Genomic DNA, 19,600 nt, shown 5'->3' with positions numbered 1-19,600 from the left:
TCTCCGTTCCAGTAATCAAGTGACTGCAATCTAAATATTTTTGTTTATAACCAGGAGGGAACCTGTGATAGCTTCACGTTTTTCGAATACTGTTACAATCTGCCACTTTCTCGTCACGCATGTTGCTAAAAATGTATTTAGAATGATGTGGCAGGCCTGATTTCTATTTCACTTTCTGAAGATTTTATTTTTGAAGACACAAGAACTGTTATAAACACATCAGTAGAAATTAGAACCCTTTAATCTGAATGTTGTTATTTCGCAGCGGAAAGGAATTTTTTTGTTCTTGAGAAGTCGAATAAAAGTCGCATGTATTTCCTCAATACCAAGCGAGCCTTTTGGTTCAGCGGAAATCTGCACGAAAAGGAGAAAAAACTTTGAAACTCAACTCATAAAATATTGAGTCATAGCTGCAGTATTAACTAACACAGAAAAAAAAACACGAGTTGTCTTTGGTGACATAAATTATCAGCGAAAAATTAAAGAGAAAACATCGTTTGTCAAAACATTATGAAAGAAGAAAACAGTAAGAGGTGTCAATTGGCTGAAAAGAAATTAAAAAAAAAAAGAACAACATTTGGAAAATGTATAAATACTGAAACGGCTGCGATTGTTTTTAACAGGTTGTTTTATGTATGATTCAGAAATCAACTGCTATGATAGAGAAGCAATTTTATATTTCACTTTCTGAGGGCAGATGATTCGGTAAAACCAAAGAGTAAAACGTACAAACTTTAAATCGTTTTTTGTTTTCTTCGCAATTAGCTTAAAACAGACCACTTTTAATAAGACCTCGCATTGAAAAGAAATAATTCAAGTGACGTCGTATCACAATCGTAAAGGCTTGGCTAAACTAGGAAACATTGTTGCGGAAACATTGTTTCTTCTCATGTCTCATGATCGGTTTGGATTTCAGTCCTATTTGGAACGGAAAGTTCAGTAAATACTTGAACGTGTCACGCTAAAGCCATCTTTTCATCTCAAGTAGTTTGCAGTAACAGTTATTTGTATCAAGCCTGAGACAAACTTATGAAAGGAGAAGATAGAAGAATTAAAATATTACTTCGATTTACACTAAAGAAAACCCCTCTAAAAACGTGGAAAAGTTTTCCTTCATTGTACAACCGTAGCTTGGCAATCAAGCGTGCAATGTTGACAGTATTCTCAGAAAGGAGATAATACCTGTTCAGGACATATTTCGTTTTGTTAGCTCTGTTGTAAAAATCGCCGAATTAAAATAAAATCGTATGACAGAGGTGACTTCGAAATGAGGTAAAGCAATCTGAATTTTGAAGACAACTAATTCCTGAATCGTATTCGGTAATTGAAATAACCCATAAAAACTGAAACACAAGGAAAAGTGACAATCAAGGGCTTACGATGAGAATAGCAATAGCTAAATGTGATTACAATAGTAAGTTACGTCACTTGTCAGATAACTTGACAATTTCATGTGTCATTGCTATCTTTTAAGGTAAGATACCCATCGGAGAAACAGACTGATTCGGACATTGATTGGTTTGGCCGTTTCAGTCCTCTCTGGAACGGTAAGAACAGTCAATACTTGCACATGCTAATGTTCAACCCAGTTTTCATCTGAAGTAGTTTAGAGTAACGGTTTGTATCAAAGCTGATATAAACTTATCAAAAGGGAAGAAAGAAGAGTTAGAATGTTTCTTGAAATTTATGCTTGAGACACCCCTTTTTGTCCTCCACCTAATACTTAAAAATAACTTGGAAAGCGTTGCTTTAAAATCAAGCGCGCAATGCTGTCGGGTTTTTTTAAGTGGCTGCTTTCGTAACAAAATGTAATAATTATACCTATTCATGACATATTTCGTTTTGTAAGCTATGTTGTAAAACTCGCCAAATTAAAATGAATTGGTGTGATAGAAATGCACTTGATATGACGTAAAGGAAACTGAACTTTTTAAATTTACTAAATTTGAAAATGATTCTGATTTATTCGTCTTGATTGGAAAAATCTCCTTTGACCAGCTGGGCTATATGTAACTGGGATTTGGCACTTTTGTACTAGTGAAATTGCTTTGTGTTAGTTTTACCTACACAGTTTTAAACGATGGGCAATAAGAATATTTTTTCTTTGCTTCTAGGACAAGTTCCTGTGGTCAACTGACGATCGGAAAAGTTTTTCTTTCACCTAGCGCAAGAGAAGCGGTGAGTACTGTAAGCTCAAGCTTTGGTTGTATTGTACAGCGGTTTCACGCTCTAGTTCAGGTCTGCGCAGTGCAGTGAAAACACATGTAGTAAAATGGTCGCCATGTTCAGGGGGCGACCATGTGAGTGTAAGGTTTTTTCCTCGTGTATCGAAGTTTACATAGGTTCAGCGTGTTTCAAATCGTGCAAAGGTGCAAACGTGTAATTGTGTATTTTCGAGTCTTCGAGCTCATCGGGCAAACTGTGAGAAGTGCCCTTGTGCAGTGACCGAGTTCAAGATTGTGAGATTAAAGTACAGAGTGTGGCACGCGTTTGGAACCTGGATTTGTGTTTATTCTACCTTGTGACCATCTTCGTGTGTTTGGTTTAACCTGTGGCCGATTCGATGTGCTTAGAGATTTTAGCGGCTACAAGTACAAATTTGCTTAATTTGTACGTGTAAATAGTTTACATGACCTGTTTGCTTTCTAGTTTTATTACCAACTGACAGTCTCTGAATGGATATAAATGTATGATTGCTAAAATATTCTTGAAATTATTTGACAGTCCTGATTTAATTTCATTTTCTGAAGATTTCAATTTCGAAGTTAGAGGAATTGGTATTACCACGAAATGAAAATTAGAACGGCTCAATGTGGTCTCTCGATAGGAAAAGGGTCAACTTTTTTGTTTTGGAGATTCAATAACGACTGAAAATTGTATAATGAGATCGATTACATTTCTTCGAAACCGAGCCGGCAATTTGGTTCGGCGGTAAAAAGTGCAAAACCGAAAACAGCTTTGATACTATTGAAAATATTGGTTTCCTGCTCCGGATACATAGTTAAAAGGATTTAAAATGTTTTCAAACTCGGAGCGCAAATAAAATTTAAAAGCAAGAGTAAACCTCCAAGATCGAACATCAGCAAAGCCGAAAGGGAAGCTATCAAATATTTGGCGAAGGACGATTCAATTGTCATCCTGCCAGCAGACAAAGGGCGCACTACGGGGTCATTCTTAACAAACAAGATTACCACACCAAGGTGAAGGCTTTACTAGACGACACCAACACGTATGAGAAACTGACATCCAACCCAACTGGTTCCATCAAAAACAAGCTCATTCAAACCTTGAGAAATTGGCGCAAAGAAGGAAAAATCCCTGGCTATCTGTATAACCAGCTCTACCCCACAGCGGAAAATGTTCCAAAGTTCTACGGCCTGCCCAAGATTCACAAGAAGGACGCCCCATTACGACCAATAGTCTCCAGCATTGGTAGCGTGATGTACGACACTGCCAAGTTCCTTGCTAAGATTATGAAACCTCTTGTTGGCCTCAACGGTCATCACATCGTCAACAGTGAAGACTTTGTCAACAAGATTGCAGAGCTTGAGGTACCTCCTGGACAGAAACTCGTTTCATACGATGTTTCTGCACTGTTTACTAGCATCCCGATTAATGAAGCCATCTCAGTTACCAAAACGAAACTGGAAGGTGACAGTAGCCTGCCGGATAGATGCCCTCTGGATATCACACAATTATCCACATTACTTGAGATGTGCCTTTCGAGTACCTACTTCACGTACCAGCATGAATTCTACAAACAGAAACAAGGAGCTGCGATGGGGTCCCCAATTTCTCCCATAGTGGCTAATCTCTACATGGAACAGTTTGAGAGTAGAGCACTGAACACCGCCCCGACCCCGCCAACTATGTGGTACCGATATGTTGACGACACGATGGCCAAGATTCACGAACATGCTGTCGATTCTTTCTCTGATCACTTGAACTCGATTGATCAGCACATCCAGTTCACTTCGGAACAAGAAAAGGAGGGTAAAATCCCGTTCCTTGACACCTGTGTACACGTAAACCAAGATGGTTCTACCAAGATCTCCGTGTACCGTAAATCTACGCACACGGATCAGTACCTGAACTTCAACTCAAATCATCATCTTCAACACAAAAGAGCTGTAGTTAACACCCTGATGCTGCGAGCCCAGACCTTGGTTACCGAGGACGAGGACAAAACAAGGGAAGCCCAACACGTGAAACAAGCTTTGAAAGTAAACAACTACCCAGATTGGATGCTAACAATACCGCATTCCAAGTCTGGAACGAAAGAGCCCGAAAACGAGAAGAAAATCTACGCTTCAGCGCCATACATCAAAGGAATTTCTGAACGCCTTCAAAGAGCGTTTAAGTCACACGAGGTCACACTTATTCATAAACCCGTAAATTCCCTGAGGTCGCAATTGGTACATGTCAAGGACAAAACGTCCAATCTAAAGAAATGCGGAACTGTGTACCAGGTTCAATGTGAACAGTGCAACAAGGAGTACGTTGGCGAAACGTCCCGTTTACTGGAAACCAGAATGAAAGAACATCAGTCGAGGAACTCGTCAGCCATTCATGAACATTGTCGACTGGAGGGCCACTCGGTAGACACAAGCAAGACAAAAGTGTTAGCCACCGAAATCAACACCTTTAAACGCCGGGTAAAAGAGGCCATTGAGATAAAACTCAGAAAACCTTTGTTAAATAGAGACAATGGTTTTGAATTAGCTCCAATTTATGACAGAATTTTAACTCCCCCGAGGCAGTGAAATGTCTTCTTAACATTCATCTTAAAAAACACCACCTCAGTGACTGATGAAGTCTGGATGATATCAGATCAAATATTTCACGCTTTTTAAATTTTATTTGCGCTCCGAGTTTGAAAACATTTTAAATCCTTTTAGCTTTGATACTGATCTGATAAAATATTGAGTCATAGATGCAGCATTAAAAAACAGGAAGATCCTGAGTAGTCTTCGGTGATTGAAATAACCTATAAAAACTGAAACACAAGGAAAAGTAAAATTCGAGAACTAAGAAACCGAGAACAAATTGTAACAATTTGGCAAAAATAGAGCTGTCAACTCGGCTCAATTACGTAATGCATCAGTCAATTCCAGCAGTACCCATCCCCCCCCCCGGGCAACCCCGGGGCATTTCCTAATGTTGCCCGTCCCGAGGGTGGGGCATTTGCGTACCTCGGGTTGACCCCCGGGCATTTGACACGTACTTTCAAAACCGTGGAGTGAGTCGCGTATTCGTGAGGAGGCGTTTATTGGCCAAGACGTGGACTACGTTGCAGATTAGCTAGTTCACGAATGACTAGAGAAGCTCGTGGATGTTCGTGGATGTTTTTAAAGGTATATTTTCTCAATTTTAGATATTTCTTCATTGCTAAGAAGCAACAACTTGTATTATATTCTTATTTCACCTATCGAGAGATTGAAAACAATTAACCCGGGAGCGGGGCATTTGCCCGGTTCCTTCATCCCCACCCCGGGGAATTTGCCAATTTTTTTTAAAGAAATGCTAATGCCCGGGGGTTAGCCCGGGGGCGGGGGGGGATGGGCACTGCTGGAATTGACTGATGCATAAACACGCTGATAGGAATATTTGCAGCCTGAAGGAAACTATACAAGTGCAGCCAAATTGTCAGAGAAAAAAAAATATCTATCTCTTCACCTCTCAGTCACTTGACAAAATCGAAAAGTTCAGGCTAAACCAAAAATTTGATAACTTCGTATCTCAATGTTGGTTTGGAGAGGAGAATTTCTGTTGCTGACAAATATTCATTAGATTTATTTTCGATTTCTTTACGATCCTTTACTTACGTACAGTAAGTAAAGTTTGATTAATCCGAGTTGCGTTTCGGATTAGTTGATAATACTAGAAAAACAAAGAAAACGTATTTGTTTTTTCTGCGCTATGAGATTATTGCTCATTTTACGTGATTTTAGTTTTATTTAATACCAACACATCTTAATTTAGATTTCAGACTTTTAGATTTGCATTTTTAAATTTTGTATGGTTCTCCTTTGCCAACCACTTAATACATTTAAACCAAGAAAATCTGATTTTTTAGCTGCTGTTAGATTAATTCAGAGTAGTCATTCTGTAGCTGACCCAATAGTTTGAAATAATAGGCAATAAACACGTGCTCATTTGGGTGTTAACTTGCAGAAGACGCTCCCAATTGTCAAGTGACGCTTTAAGACTTTTGAGTCTCTTTCCACAAAGCGGGTAGGTACAAACTTTTATGGGTTACATCGTATTGACAAAGGATCATTTCTGGTTGGCCTGTCTTTTGTATTTTAAACACTGTCCGTCATAAAACGCTGATAGCAGTAGAGGATTGTCTCGTAAATATTTTTACAAACTAGCAATAGTTACACACTTTGAATATTTGTTTTTTTACTTAGTAACATTGAGTTTCCTAATTCCCTTCTACATGTGTAGAAATGTTATTTACTCTGTTTCAATTAATGTGCTAAACGCGTGCTTAATGTATTCTCATCTTGCAGAAAACGCTCCCTTGCCAGCGGAATTTTAAGGACTTTAGATTTGCATTCCACAAAGCAAAAAGGAATCCGTGAGTACAATTTCACTTATGTTACAACTCCGTCGACGAAGTCACATTTACAGTTGGCATTTTGTTAATTATTTTGAACGCCGCTCATCATATGAAACATAGAAAGAAGTAAAGGAAGGATGAAGACATCAACGAAGACTTTTGGATAAATACATTGATATCAAACATATCTTTGAACAGTGGTTCTATACACTTATCAGGATTCGTCCTCGCCAATATGGAAAGGTATTTAAGTCTCCACTTCAATGTTAGCCGAGATGAAAGGTCGAGCTCAATATTGAAGCCAAGACTCAAAAATCTCTCAATGAATCCTATACTTATACCTTTAGGTCGGTTTCGTTACCCCTGACTATGCCAGGTCGGTCGAGGTTTTTGAAATGTTAACAGGTACCAAGGTCCAATGTTTTCAAAGGTATGGCTTTGTGTTTGATGATCTTGAAGCTTCTTGGCTCTTCAACTTGCTTGCGTTGCCGTGTGTATGTAGACTGTCTAGATGTGGTTACTGTGGATTAAGCTCAGTGTTGAAAATAAGTGCACTATTCTTCGAGTTTCGTGCCATCAACAGCTAGCTGAGAGAGAATTTGCACGTTTGCGGCGTTTACTTGTAAACGAGCAGGCCTTTAACAGGTCCCTTTCTTTCTTGACGAGATTCCTGACCGTTTCATGATCAGCCTCACGCACCACTTCTCCATTTCATTCAAGAAACTAAGGACTTACATTTGTGTGCCTAAATCCCCATTCCTTTGCGTGGTGTGAACATTCCGCGTTGTTACATTGCGGATTTGTTGAGTTTTTCTAGTGCCTGGCAAAAACTGACTTGAGCCTTTTAATGACTTCAATTGACTTTGTGATCTGGCTGCTTCTCCCACATACCTTGCAAAGTAATCAGGTGAATCACGAAATATGTGGCTTTGTTTTTCCAAGAAGAATCGAGTCAAGACTGTTGAGATAAGTTGTTTAGGTCTGTTATCCCTGTGCAGCGCGCAGACTTTGCACTGCTGCACAAAGTCTAGGACTTTCTGCTCAGTTCATTATAGCCACCAGAAAAAAATTGTTCGGTTGGCACGACATCTTGTCACGGCCTTAATGGTTCTTGGCTTATATCACTTAGGTCATGGGATAGCAATTCTGTGTGCTTTCGGGGTTACATTCTTTGTGACAATGACATTCCTGTTTGAGCAGTAGCGAATCAGAGCATTGCAAAAGAGTATTTGCAAGACTGAGCCTCAGAATTGTAAACTCTAATTTGTCTGCACATTGGATCTTCCTCTTGAGTTTCTATGCTCTGCTCCACTCTGTTATCTAAGGCGGGAAGAGCCGTGATCATACTAGCCTTTTGACGTATGTTGTCGCATCATCATCAACAGTGGAATTTCAAGTCATTTCACCTTATGCACGAGGAATGTACATCGTCTAACCAGGAACGCGGCAGATATTATTGAAATGAACCTTTAAACCGCATTCGAAATTTCTGAATTCTTGATGGGACATGCCCTCACTAATGGTACTGAGGGTTTTTGGTTCGTTTTCTCGTAGATTAATTTTCTGATGATTTGTTCCCATGATCTTTATGTCCATGCCAATGCTAGCTAGAGCTTCTTTTAAAATTGTGGAGACCTCGACACTGTAGGTGTCAATTCTCTTAACAGGCAACATACTTGGGTTGTTTCTTGGCAGTAAAGAAGACAGGGGTGTCTTGTAGGAGATAAGGCACTGCTCCACCTAGTCCATAGGAAGGCATCGGCAGCCATGTTAGTTTCGTTCTTCTCTCGAAGATGTTAGCTCGTAGAGGAGCTTCTTTGTAAATTAGAGTAGAGATAAAGTTTATGTGTGTTATGTCTGGTGATACAACGCTCTTAATGGAGCTTTCACAGGATCTGCTTTAATTTTTCTTGTCCCTTTCTAGGAAAGAACTCCAAAGCTCTTTGTATTGTCTGCATTGCACTCTTAGACTTGCTTAGGTGGCTGGACACACCAAGGAGAGTTCTCACCTCCTGTACATTTGTGAGTGGTGGGAGGCCTGCAACTGCTCTAACTTTCTCATGCAGGATCAGCTTTAAGTTCGTAAGAGCTAATCATGTGTTTCAGCAATTAGTTTTGCTACACCGATACGGAAGACACATCTTTGAGGCTTATTGTCACACCTGCCTCTAACAATCTCTTGAGTGTGGCTTCTAATCTCTCAAGTGTCCATTCCACGCCCTTCGATCTAAAAATGAGTTGTTTGTGCAAGGTATTCCTGAAATTCTCTAATCCTGAGCTTATTCTAAATGGTAATAATTAAATAAAATAAAACAAAGTATACGTGGAGAAATTAATGTTGTTGACAGTGCTGACTAGCGCGTCAATTTGATCTGCCGAGATTCCGAGTTGAAGTCAAGCTTTGTAGAGACCCAGGAGCCGGGTCTCCGGACCTTCATACTTTGAAAATGGATGTTCAAAGCGTTCGAAGAGTTCGGTGATGTATTATGGCCCAAGGATTTTTATATACCCGGGTTTTTATAAACCCAAAATTTTGTGCGATGCAATTTAAACTTCGACAAGTTGCGTGTATCATTAAAACGTGGTTGGAACGAGTACATCCCTTCCGTAAATTCATGCTTTCCCGATCATAGCAGCAGCCTCGACGTCATCGCTCCAACGCAGTAATCATCCGTGGTGATACGGATTAGTCTTTTGTCAGGTCTTTTTGTCAGTCTCGTCAGGTTCGAGTCCGATCGGGCAATTTTAGAACTGTAAATAAACCGATTTCGAAGCGGTGTAGACAGTTAAGCTTTCTATTCGCGTGCACATTTGCAATGGTCTCTCCATGTATTGAATCTTTAGCCCCCTGTTTAATGGTTTTATTTCTCAGGTTTTATTTCTTTTCGCAGCTGCTTAAGTTGCGTAAGTGGCTGCGGTGGTCTTTTAAGTCTTCCACTGGCAGGTAAAATATATATGATATTTCATATATTTACTTCTATATCGTCATCTTCCATGGGTGTATTACGAACTCACAAAGTGATCATTCTCCAGTTAGCTTGATAGCTCAGTTGGTAGAGCATTGCAACGGTATCGCAGAGGTCATGGGGTCAAATTCCGCTCCAGCGTTAGTTTGTTTTATTTCAGGCTCTCTATTCGCAGGTACAGTACATTTAATTTCTTATATTCAGACTCATATCTTCTTCTTATACGGGTATACTACAAATTCACAAAGTGACCAGCTCCCAGTTTCCTCGATGGTTCAGTTGGTAGAGTACTGCACCGGTATCTAACTCAGGTCATGGCTTTCAATCGCGTTCAAGCCTGAATTTTTCAGGCCTTCTTTTTGCAACTTGTTAAGTTGCGTTCATAACTGGGCTGGACTTGAATCTATGAAAGCAAGTCAAATATGTAATATTTCATATTTCATAAAATAACCGCTGTTTGAATCAGCCATTCATATCACAAAACATACCCAAACTCAATTGTTTTTCCTCGCGCAAAGTACTTCCATGCATCCATCTCTATAGCGCTGGTTGCATGGTGTAAAGGGCGACAACAAGGCTTTTACATCTTTTACTTGCACAATCTAAATGGCTAACACCCGTTCCCTCTAAATTTAGATCATTGGGTTCGAGCCGTCTCAAATGATCCTCTAAGTTTTGCCAGTAGCTCATTAAATACGCATAAACATTTCGACCAATCAAATTCCTTCACTGTTCGGTGGACAAGCCAAGAGTAATGGCGTCCACGTGTGTAATCAAGCGTTCGGTTTGTAGACGTTCGTTTCTCCTTATCAGTTTGCGTGCTGGCCAAAAATGGCTGATTGCAAGTTACCTTGGGCTTAAATCACCTACGAAATGCGTCGGTTAAAGCCCGTTTTCTTGAATGTGAAGAATATTGGGCGCGATGGGAAGAAAACAACCGTATCGATTCCGCTGAGAATGCATCTTGGGGCAGCCTGAAAAGAGTACGGAGGAAAATAGCAAGGACATCGACAGTCCGGTAGAACAAGATGTCCCTCTAGACTTCCGATTGATAAATAGAGCCCACGGTTTCTGTGCAACGTTATTCTTAGTCGCCCTATCCTTTGTTTTCTTTCTGGCGTCCTGTATAAAGCACCTGTTGGTGGGAGCGAATCTCTCTTCATATCGTGTTCAACTTACCTTCAACTCCGCAGCATGGGTTTCGTCCCCATGTCCTCCTCATTTCTTTGTTGCTAAAATATTTCTTAAAAATCCTGAGCCAGCTGGAAAATACATCTAGGTCTTGTTTTATCATCCTTAGGCACTCAACCATATAGAGAACAGTCTATTGTACAAAGCTCCTGTAGATCACAAGCTTGGTTTACGTGCTGTGTTATCCCGACTCACTGAGGTGTAGTAGTAGTTTGCAAAACTTGCTTTTCTTCTTCTGAGCTTATTGCGGTTGTCACTGCTAGCACCTCCATCATGACATATGATTATTTCAAGAAAGAAAAAACCTCTCGGGAATTGTAGATGTTACTCTCTGACATTTACGGCTTCAACCTTCTTGATGTTGACAGCCGTAGCTCTTGTCTTATTACCGCTGATGGCAAGTCCAACCATCTGTCCAAAGTAGTGAAGTCTCTGGGTTTTCCCCTGGATTAGTGACGAGTGTTTGACAGAAGGGCACATGACTGTTATCGCACATTTTAGACCCTAAAGTGTGGAAAGCAATGTCCATCTAATCTTTCTTTACTGATCCTGTGTACTGCGCCGAGGAACCTAGTCTTTAACCAGATTGAAACGTAGCGTACGGTCTGACGTCACACACCTCTGGCGCAACCCTGACTTCGCAACATGGCTAGCCTGCGTAGCAAGCGTTCCCGGACGAGCAAAGTGCTGCTATGTGTCGCGCGCGAACGAATATTCTGGCGAAGAGCCAAAGATTCTGGCCGCGCGAAAATTGGGGCGAGAGCAAAAATGGGAACGAGCGGGGAGGGGGTGGGGAAGCCCACCCCCCTTCTTTTCCCTTTTTTGCCCTCGCGCGGCCAGAATATTTCGCTCTTCACCAGAATATTCGTTCGCGCCCGACACATAGCAGCACTTTGCTCGCACGGGAACGCTTGCTACGCAGGCTACAAAATGGCTTAAGTCACTGTTCCCAGCTGTGTTGGGGTAATTTTTGTTAAACAGCTGAATGGCGTTCACTGAGAAGAAATAGATGTTTAAAATTCTTTTATTCCTAGCGTCAATAAGTTTTGCGAATCTTTTGTGATACCAGTTTAAACGACAAACCTTTAAAATCAAGTCGATGTCAGTTGTAAACTAAGTACAGTCATGAGTTGCCGTCAGTAAAATTATCAATATTAACTGCAGTACTGAAGCAAAAGTGATGTTAAAATAATAATATTACATACCGTAATTAACACAGATTTCTTCTTCCAAACCTGTTTCTTTTCATTCCTATTTTCTTCTCATTCTAACAGAGGTGTTGACATGAACAACATGGCTGAAATCGTACAAGCCGTCTTTATAGGCCTCTTGGTGGCCAGATTCCTTCTCAACACCTGTCGCGTTCTAAAAGCCATCGAGTTATGCAAGGAGTGCTTGGTTACACTCAACAACAAAGCATTTGAAGACAAAGACACACTAACAAAAACGATTTACAAAGATGTATATCAGACAATGTCAAGGGCTTACTTTCTTATCAACAACTACACAGGTGCATTTCAATACGCCAGAAAACTTCTGGCCATACACCGAGAATTAGGAGAAAGATTTGAAGAAAGTCAGCTAAGCATAGTAATAGCAAACTGGTGTTACCGTCAACGTAAATTTGTAGAAGCGAAGGAACTGTATCAGAGAGCGCTTTCAATAACTGTAGAAATTTATGACAAAAAAGGAGAAGCCTCATGTTGAGTAAACCTTGGAGCTGTGCTGATATCCCTGGGAGAATATGTCAAGGCGAAAGAATATCTCGAAAAAGCACTTCTGGTCAAGAAAAAACTTGGTGATAGAAATGGAGAGGCATCGTGCTACGGAAACCTCGGGAACGTGTTTGTATCCCTCGGCGAATATGTCAAGGCGAAAGAATATCTCGAAAAAGCACTTTCGATCATGAAAGAACTTGGCGACAGAAATGGAGAGGCATCGTGTTACGTTAACCTAGGAAATGTGTTTGAATTCATCGGTGAATATGTCAAGGCGAAAGAATATCTCGAAAGAGCACTTCTGGTCAAGAAAGAACTTGGTGATAGAAATGGAGAGGCATCGTGTTACGTTAACCTAGGAATTGTGTTTGAATCCATCGGCGAATATGTCAAGGCGAAAGAATATCTCGAAAAAGCACTTCCGGTCATGAAAAAACTTGGTGACAGAAATGGAGAGGCCGAGTGCTACGTTAACCTAGGAGCTGTGTTTGAATCCATCGGCGAATATGTCAAGGCAAAAGAATATCTCGAAAAAGCACTTCCGCTAATGAAAGAGCTTGGTGACAGACGTGGAGAGGCATCGTGTAACGTTAACCTAGGAACTGTGTTTGGTTCCATCGGCGAATATGTCAAGGCAAAAGAATATCTCGAAAATGCACTTCCGGTCATGAAAGAACTTGGTGACAGAAATGGAGAGGCCAAGTGTTATGTTAACCTAGGAAAAGTGTTTCGATCCATCGGCGAATATGTCAAAGCGAAAGAATATCTCGAAAAAGCACTTCCGCTAATGAAAGAGCTTGGTGACAGAAATGGAGAGGAATCGTGTTACCTTACCCTAGGAACTGTGTTTGAAAACATCGGCGATTATGTCAAGGCGAAAGAATATCTCGAAAAAGCACTTCCGATCAGCAAAGAGCTTTGTGATAGAAATGGAGAGGCATCGTGTTACGTTAGCCTAGGAGCTGTGTTCATATCCACCAGCGAATATGTGAAGGCGAAAGAATGTCTTGAGAAAGCACTTTCGGTTATGAAAGAACTTGGTGATAGAAATGGAGAGGCATCGTGTTACGTTAACCTAGGAATTGTGTTTAAATCCATCGGCTAATATGTCAAGGCGAAAGAATTTCTCGAAAAAGCACTTCCGATCAGCAAAGAGCTTTGTGATAGAAATGGAGAGGCTTCGTGTTACGTTAGCCGAGGAACTGTGTTCATATCCACCGGCGAATATGTGAAGGCGAAAGAATGTCTTGAGAAAGCACTTTCGGTTATGAAAGAACTTGGTGATAGAAATGGAGAGGCATCGTGTTACGTTAACCTAGGAATTGTGTTTAAATCCATCGGCGAATATGTCAAGGCGAAGGAATGTCTCGAAAAAGCACTTCCGATCAGCAAAGAGCTTTGTGATAGAAATGGAGAGGCATCGTGTTATGTTAGCCTAGGAACTGTGTTAATATCCACCGGCGAATATGTGAAGGCGAAAGAATGTCTTGAGAAAGCACTTTCGGTCATGAAAAAACTTGGTGACAGAAATGGAGAAGCCAAGTGTTACGTTAACCTAGGAACTGTGTCTGAATCCATGGGCGAATATGTCAAGGCGAAAGAATATCACGAAAAAGCACTTCTGGTCAAGAAAGAAATTGGTGACAGAAATGGAGAGGCCAAGTGTTACGTTAACCTAGGATCTGTGTTCAGATCCACCGGCAAATATGTCAAGGCGAAAGAATTTCTCGAAAAAGCACTTCCGGTCATGAAAGAACTTGGTGACAGAAATGGAGAGGCCAACTGCTACGGAAACCTAGGATCTGTGTTCAGATCCACCGGCGACTATGTTAAGGCGAAAGAATATCACGAAAAAGCACTTCCGCTCATGAAAGAGCTTGGTGATAGAAATGGAGAGGCCAAGTGTTATGTTAACCTAGGAAAAGTGTTTCGATCCATCGGCGAATATGTCAAGGCGAAAGAATATCTCGAAAAAGTACTTCCGCTAATGAAAGAGCTTGGTGACAGAAATGGAGAGGCCAACTGTTACCTTACCCTAGCAACTGTGTTTGAATTCATCGGCGAATATGTCAAGGCGAAAGAATATCTCGAAAAAGCACTTCAGGTCATGAAAGAACTTGGTGACAGACATGGAGAGGCCAACTGCTACGTTATCCTAGGAGCTGTGTTTAAATCCATCGCCGAATATGTCAAGGCGAAAGAATATCTTGAGAAAGCACTTTCGCTCATGAAAGAACTTGGTGATAGAAATGGAGAGGCCAAGTGTTACGTTAACCTAGGAGCTGTGTTTGAATCCATCGGCGAATATGTCAAGGCGAAAGAATATCTCGAAGAAGCACTTCTGATCATGAAAGAACTTGGTGACAGAAATGGAGAGGCCAATTGCTATCTTAGCCTTGGAAATGTGTTTGCATCCATGGGCGAATATGTCAAGGTGAAAGAATATCTCGAAGAAGCACTTCTGATCATGAAAGAACTTGGTGACAGAAATGGAGAGGCCGAGTGCTATGATAGCCTAGGAACTGTGTTTGGATTCATCGGCGAATATGACAAGGCGGAAGAATATATTAAAAAGGCACTGAAGATCATGAGAAATATTGGTAGCAGAAATGGATTTGCCTCTTGTTACGTAAACCTAGGGCAGTTGTCTGTATCCCTCGGTAAATATTCGACGGCTAACAAATACCTTAAGATAGCACTTGCGACGACTAAACAAATGGGAGACAGAGAAAAGGAGGCAAGGTGTTATTCAAATTATGGACAACTGTTTCAATCTCTTGGCGATTATGATAAAAGTAAGGAACATATTGAGAAATCACTTGTAATCAATAAAGAAATTGGTCACAAAGAAGGCGAAACATGGGACTACATACTTCTGGGATCACTGTTCCGTTGCCAGGCTGAATATGTTAAGGCCGAAGAATATCTTAGAAAGGGACTTGCATTAAGTGAGGAGTCTGGATTTGCTGAAGGACATTTGACATCACTTTGTGAACTCGCATATGTTAAGCTTGATGAAGGAAAGGCGCAGGAAGCTATAACGTATCTTCTTCCCGCTATTCAAAAAGCAGAGTATTTACGACGTTTTCTTGGAGACGATGATCAGTTTAAGATATTGTATACAGACAAGCACGTTTCTCCTTACTGGTTACTCAGAAATCTGTACTGTGCCGCTGGAAATTTCAAAGAAGCTCTTTCTGTTTCAGAACTCGGGAGGGCCAGAGCCCTGGCAGATCTAATGTCAGCTCAGTACTGTGTGGAGAATCAAATATCAACTGAACCTCAAACGTGGGCTTCCATTGAAAGGATCGTGAAGATAGAAAGTAGCTGTACTTGTCTCTACATGTCTTATTCCCCACAGTTGGTATTTTTGTGGATTGTCAAACCCAGCGGGGTATTGTATTTCCGAAAGGTAAATGCAAGAAATGTTCAAGAAGGAATAACTATAAGCAACCTGGATGAGTTCTTTGCTAAAGGAAGCTTCAGACGTTTTGGCATTTTACCTGGGGAACATTGCGAAGATCGATCCCTGAGTGAAATTCAAATGAAACATCACTCCTGTAAGGAAGATAGCCATGAGTCTCATAGGAAGAACAATCAAGAAAGCTTTGGACCAAGACAGGATCTTCCTCTGTGTTACAAATTGATCATCGCTCCTGTGGTTGACTTACTTGATGAGCCTGAAGTCATCATTGTTCCTGATCGATCCTTATGTGGTGTTCCATTTGCCGCGTTGCCTGATGAAAAGGGGAAATGTTTTGCAGAAAAATTCAGGGTTCGTGTTGTTCCTTCTTTATCGACCCTCAAGCTCATTCAGGACAGTCCAGCAGACTATCACAGCCAGACGGGCGCACTGATAGTGGGGAACCCGGATGTTGGTCGGGTGCGTCTCAATGGACTTCTTAAGGACATACCGTCACTTCCCTGTGCAGAAAGCGAAGCAAGCATGGTTGGAAAAATGCTGGGTGTCAAGCCTCTGTTAGGAAAGGAAGCAACTAAGCAGGCAGTACTTCAGAAGATACCTTCGGTAAGCCTGATACACTTCGCTGGACACGGTGATGCAGAAAGAGGAGAAATTCTTCTCACCCCCTCTGGAACTTCTATGGAAAATCCGCGAGAAGATGACTACTTACTAACAATGGCTGAAGTTTCACAAGTTCAGCTGCGGGCTAAACTGGTAGTACTTAGCTGTTGTCACAGTGCGCATGGACAGATTCGAGCTGAGGGAGTTGTTGGAATCGCTCGAGCATTCTTAGGATCCGGTGCACGCTCAGTGTTGGTGTCACTGTGGGCCCCAGACGACAATGCAACAGAGCTGTTCATGAGACGTTTCTACGAGCACCTTGTTCGTGGGGAAAGTGCCAGTGAATGTCTTCACCAGGCCATGAAGTGGATGAGAGACAACGGCTATCCTGACGTGAACCACTGGGCACCATTTGTGCTGATTGGTGATAGCGTGGCGTTTGATTTTAAAAATAAATGTAAGAAACGACAACGTTCATTAATATATAATTTATCCGTGTTTAAACCACTCTAGGTAAAAGTAACTTTCCTAGTTGGAAGTTTCTGTGGTTAATTGCCAAGGTTTCAATTTGCGCGGGTAGTTTTACAAGTTATACTCAAGACGGTGCATATGACGTCAGCAAAGCGATAATGTTAGGTCAACTCTTATGTACAAAATCTATGTCCGAGTAATCTATGACTGACAGAGTAACTAAACCAACTGTTCTGGATTGTTGATCAATTGGTTAAGATTGTTCACCTAACAAATAGATATATTAAACAAGTCGTTCTTACCTTTAAAAAGTAAATGACCTTGTTATATTGTTTTTTTTTTCCTGCAGGAAAGAAAGACTTGTTCTGTACAGAGCTAAAGTGAGAAGTAAAACACACCATGGACTGATAACCTGGACTGATAATTTTTATGTAGGATACATTCAATGAATGAAACAAGTGTAGGTTAATATTTTTTTCGTGCCCCCTTTGACTGAAAATGCCCGTGATAGCAATGTTGTCAGGAAGTTTATTTGCGCAACATTTCTCCACAATGCATCAGTCATGTAGTTACAAGTGTGTGTATAGCTTTTCCTAGAACAATCGCATTCATTTTACGTTTAGTCCAAATTCAGAGGCTTGCTAGTAGTTATATTTGTACAAACGATAGCAAATTGAGAAACAAAGTAGGAGTCCAAAAAGCTGTTCTGTACCCGTGGAACGCAGAACGCACGTAAAAAGGACTGGACACTATATTCCGTCGAGTTAGCATGTAAAACAGTTTTCCTGTTGGGAATATCAGAAGATGATGCTAAAGACAATTTTAAAGCAAAAACTAAGGAAGTATGGTGTGAACATTTTTTCACTTATAGGTATTCCTCTCAAATTTGTAAATAGGGCCAGCATGTTACCGTTAAATTTGTTATCGGTGTACATAACAGAAAGACTTTTGATCCTTAGCAACACTTATGATAGGAAATATTAGTTCTTAGTAGGATGGGTGAGGAAGTTCACCCGCTTCACTAGTTACATATTTTAACATAATTATATATATTATAAAGCGCATATTAAACTCGTGTACTGTTAGGAAATTTCCGTTTTAAGCCTTTTATCAAAACTGAAGAGTCTTTAATCAGTTGAAGTTGTGCAGTCTCGCATGCTAAGCAGTAAGATCCATAAGGAAAGATTAGTCGTGTAGCTAAGTTTTCAAGTTTATTGATCATAAATTGTTTGAGACTGACATAAGAAGCAATTTTTTAGACAGATTGAAACTTAATGTTTTTCAACTTAACAGTGATCAGCATGTAAGTTCTCCTCAAAATTTTCATACAAAATCAGACATGAAGGTAATAAGAATCTCGACTCTGATCACCAGGAGACTCGCTAGACAGGAACTCGCACCTGGTGCAGTAAGATGTGTAAAGAGATCACTGAGGGGAACTTAAGTGCTGATAAGATGGTTTGAGAATCTTTATTTCTCGTCAAACCTTGTTAGAACTTAAACTGTTGCTTTTTGCATTTTTTAAATGAATAAATGTAAAACTTGAGTCCTTATAAAAGTCATCTTGAATTCATCAATATAGTTTCCCTCTGTAGTAAACTGGGAAGCCTCGAGCCAAGTGATCTTATCCAAGTTTCGATAGCATTTAGCGGGTAGGAATATTTTTACTCCCCTTGGATGGAATGCTAGTCCATCAAAGGGTACCCACACAATTCCCCCCCCCCCCCCCCCCTCGCCTTCCCCCCCAGAATTATTTCGCCGGTACCCATTTATACAACTGGCTGGAGAGAGGCACTATGAGAGTAAACCGGTGTGGGGAATTTTGACGTCTGGGGTTTGGTGGGAGCAGAAAAAGACGGATGTTTTTAAACAGCACAGTCAAATCAACAGTATCGACGATTTTCAGCAAGCCGAATTACAAAAAAAAAATGCGTTATTATATGGCTAGTTCCACTGAAGGTCTAGCCTCCCACGCAGTCGTTCTTAGGGGCGATCGTGTTTCACTCCTCCCCACGAAGAGAAGTGAAACACGATCGCCCCTAAGAACGACTGCGTGGGAGGCTACTAAAGGTCAGGATAAACCCAATACTGGGCTGCGATTGGCTAAACATGCCTACTGTGTAGCACAATATTAAAGTGGTGTTCTTTAGGCCAGGTAATAAATCCTTTATTGGCCAAGCTTGTTCGGTCAAGATAGCTGGATATTTGCCTCGTTCTTTGTTTGCGTGATTATGGACCTCGACTACGTCGCTATCCATAAACACACAAAAAATCAACTCGGCTAATATGCAGCCATCTCCACGTCACGATTGGTCAGTTACCTGTATATACATGTGGTGTTGAAAAGACTAACTAGAAGTTACCATTTCGTGATTCCAAGCTTGAACTGTTGCCAAGACTCTTAGAACTTGGAATGCCTTTGGACAATTTTTGTTTTATGAGCAGTAAAGTTCACCCAGATCGATTAACAATGCTTCTGCAGGAGACTTTGTTGATAAAAATAACTATAATTATTACAAGAACTTGATATGGCATTTTTTGTAAAAAAAGAACAGACTTCAGTTCTTCTGCCCTGTATTGAGGAACCTTTCACAGCCAAGAAACAGTTTTTCGTCGGCGACTTTCCACTATTTAATATTACTATAAAAAAATATAAATGCGTTAT

At 40.7% G+C, this 19,600-nt stretch overlaps 2 protein-coding genes across 3 annotated transcripts; both read left to right on the top strand.

The window, feature by feature from the left end:
- The first annotated feature begins 1,413 nt into the window (after positions 1 to 1,413).
- Positions 1,414 to 12,673, top strand: LOC144656555 (uncharacterized). Of its 2 annotated transcripts, XR_013571322.1 has the most exons (5): positions 1,414 to 1,547; positions 2,115 to 2,178; positions 6,175 to 6,234; positions 6,516 to 6,583; positions 11,997 to 12,673. XR_013571322.1 is itself a non-coding variant. In XM_078516780.1 (2 exons), exons 1-2 carry the CDS (start codon positions 9,382 to 9,384, stop codon positions 12,427 to 12,429), a joined length of 561 nt encoding a protein of 186 aa, XP_078372906.1. In that variant the 5' UTR covers positions 9,373 to 9,381; the 3' UTR covers positions 12,430 to 12,673. The 2 variants fall into 2 exon arrangements, 1 of the variants encoding a protein (XP_078372906.1); XM_078516780.1 differs by lacking the exons at positions 1,414 to 1,547; positions 2,115 to 2,178; positions 6,175 to 6,234; positions 6,516 to 6,583 and adding an exon at positions 9,373 to 9,509.
- Positions 12,674 to 13,995: 1,322 nt separating this feature from the next.
- LOC144655953 (uncharacterized) lies at positions 13,996 to 18,481 on the top strand. The gene is made up of 2 exons (XM_078516151.1): positions 13,996 to 16,921; positions 17,285 to 18,481. Coding segments are annotated over exons 1-2 (2,907 nt in total). The 5' UTR covers positions 13,996 to 14,016; the 3' UTR covers positions 17,287 to 18,481.
- Positions 18,482 to 19,600: the final 1,119 nt, after the last annotated feature.

This window comes from Oculina patagonica, chromosome 1 (genome assembly GCF_052425735.1).
Source record: "Oculina patagonica isolate OP01 chromosome 1, crgOcupat, whole genome shotgun sequence".
Taxonomy (NCBI): domain Eukaryota; kingdom Metazoa; phylum Cnidaria; class Anthozoa; order Scleractinia; family Oculinidae; genus Oculina; species Oculina patagonica.
This window is presented reverse-complemented; position numbering and strand designations above follow the sequence as displayed.

Excerpts from the sequence above, each read along its gene's own strand:
- LOC144656555 (XM_078516780.1), top strand. The coding sequence starts at position 9,382 with ATGGTCTCTCCATGTATTGAATCTTTAGCCCCCTGTTTAATGGTTTTA. Across the intron at positions 9,510-11,996 it reads TTTAAGTCTTCCACTGGCAG|AGGTGTTGACATGAACAACA; the intron begins GTAAAATATATA and ends TCATTCTAACAG.
- LOC144655953 (XM_078516151.1), top strand. The coding sequence starts at position 14,017 with ATGGGCGAATATGTCAAGGCGAAAGAATATCACGAAAAAGCACTTCTG.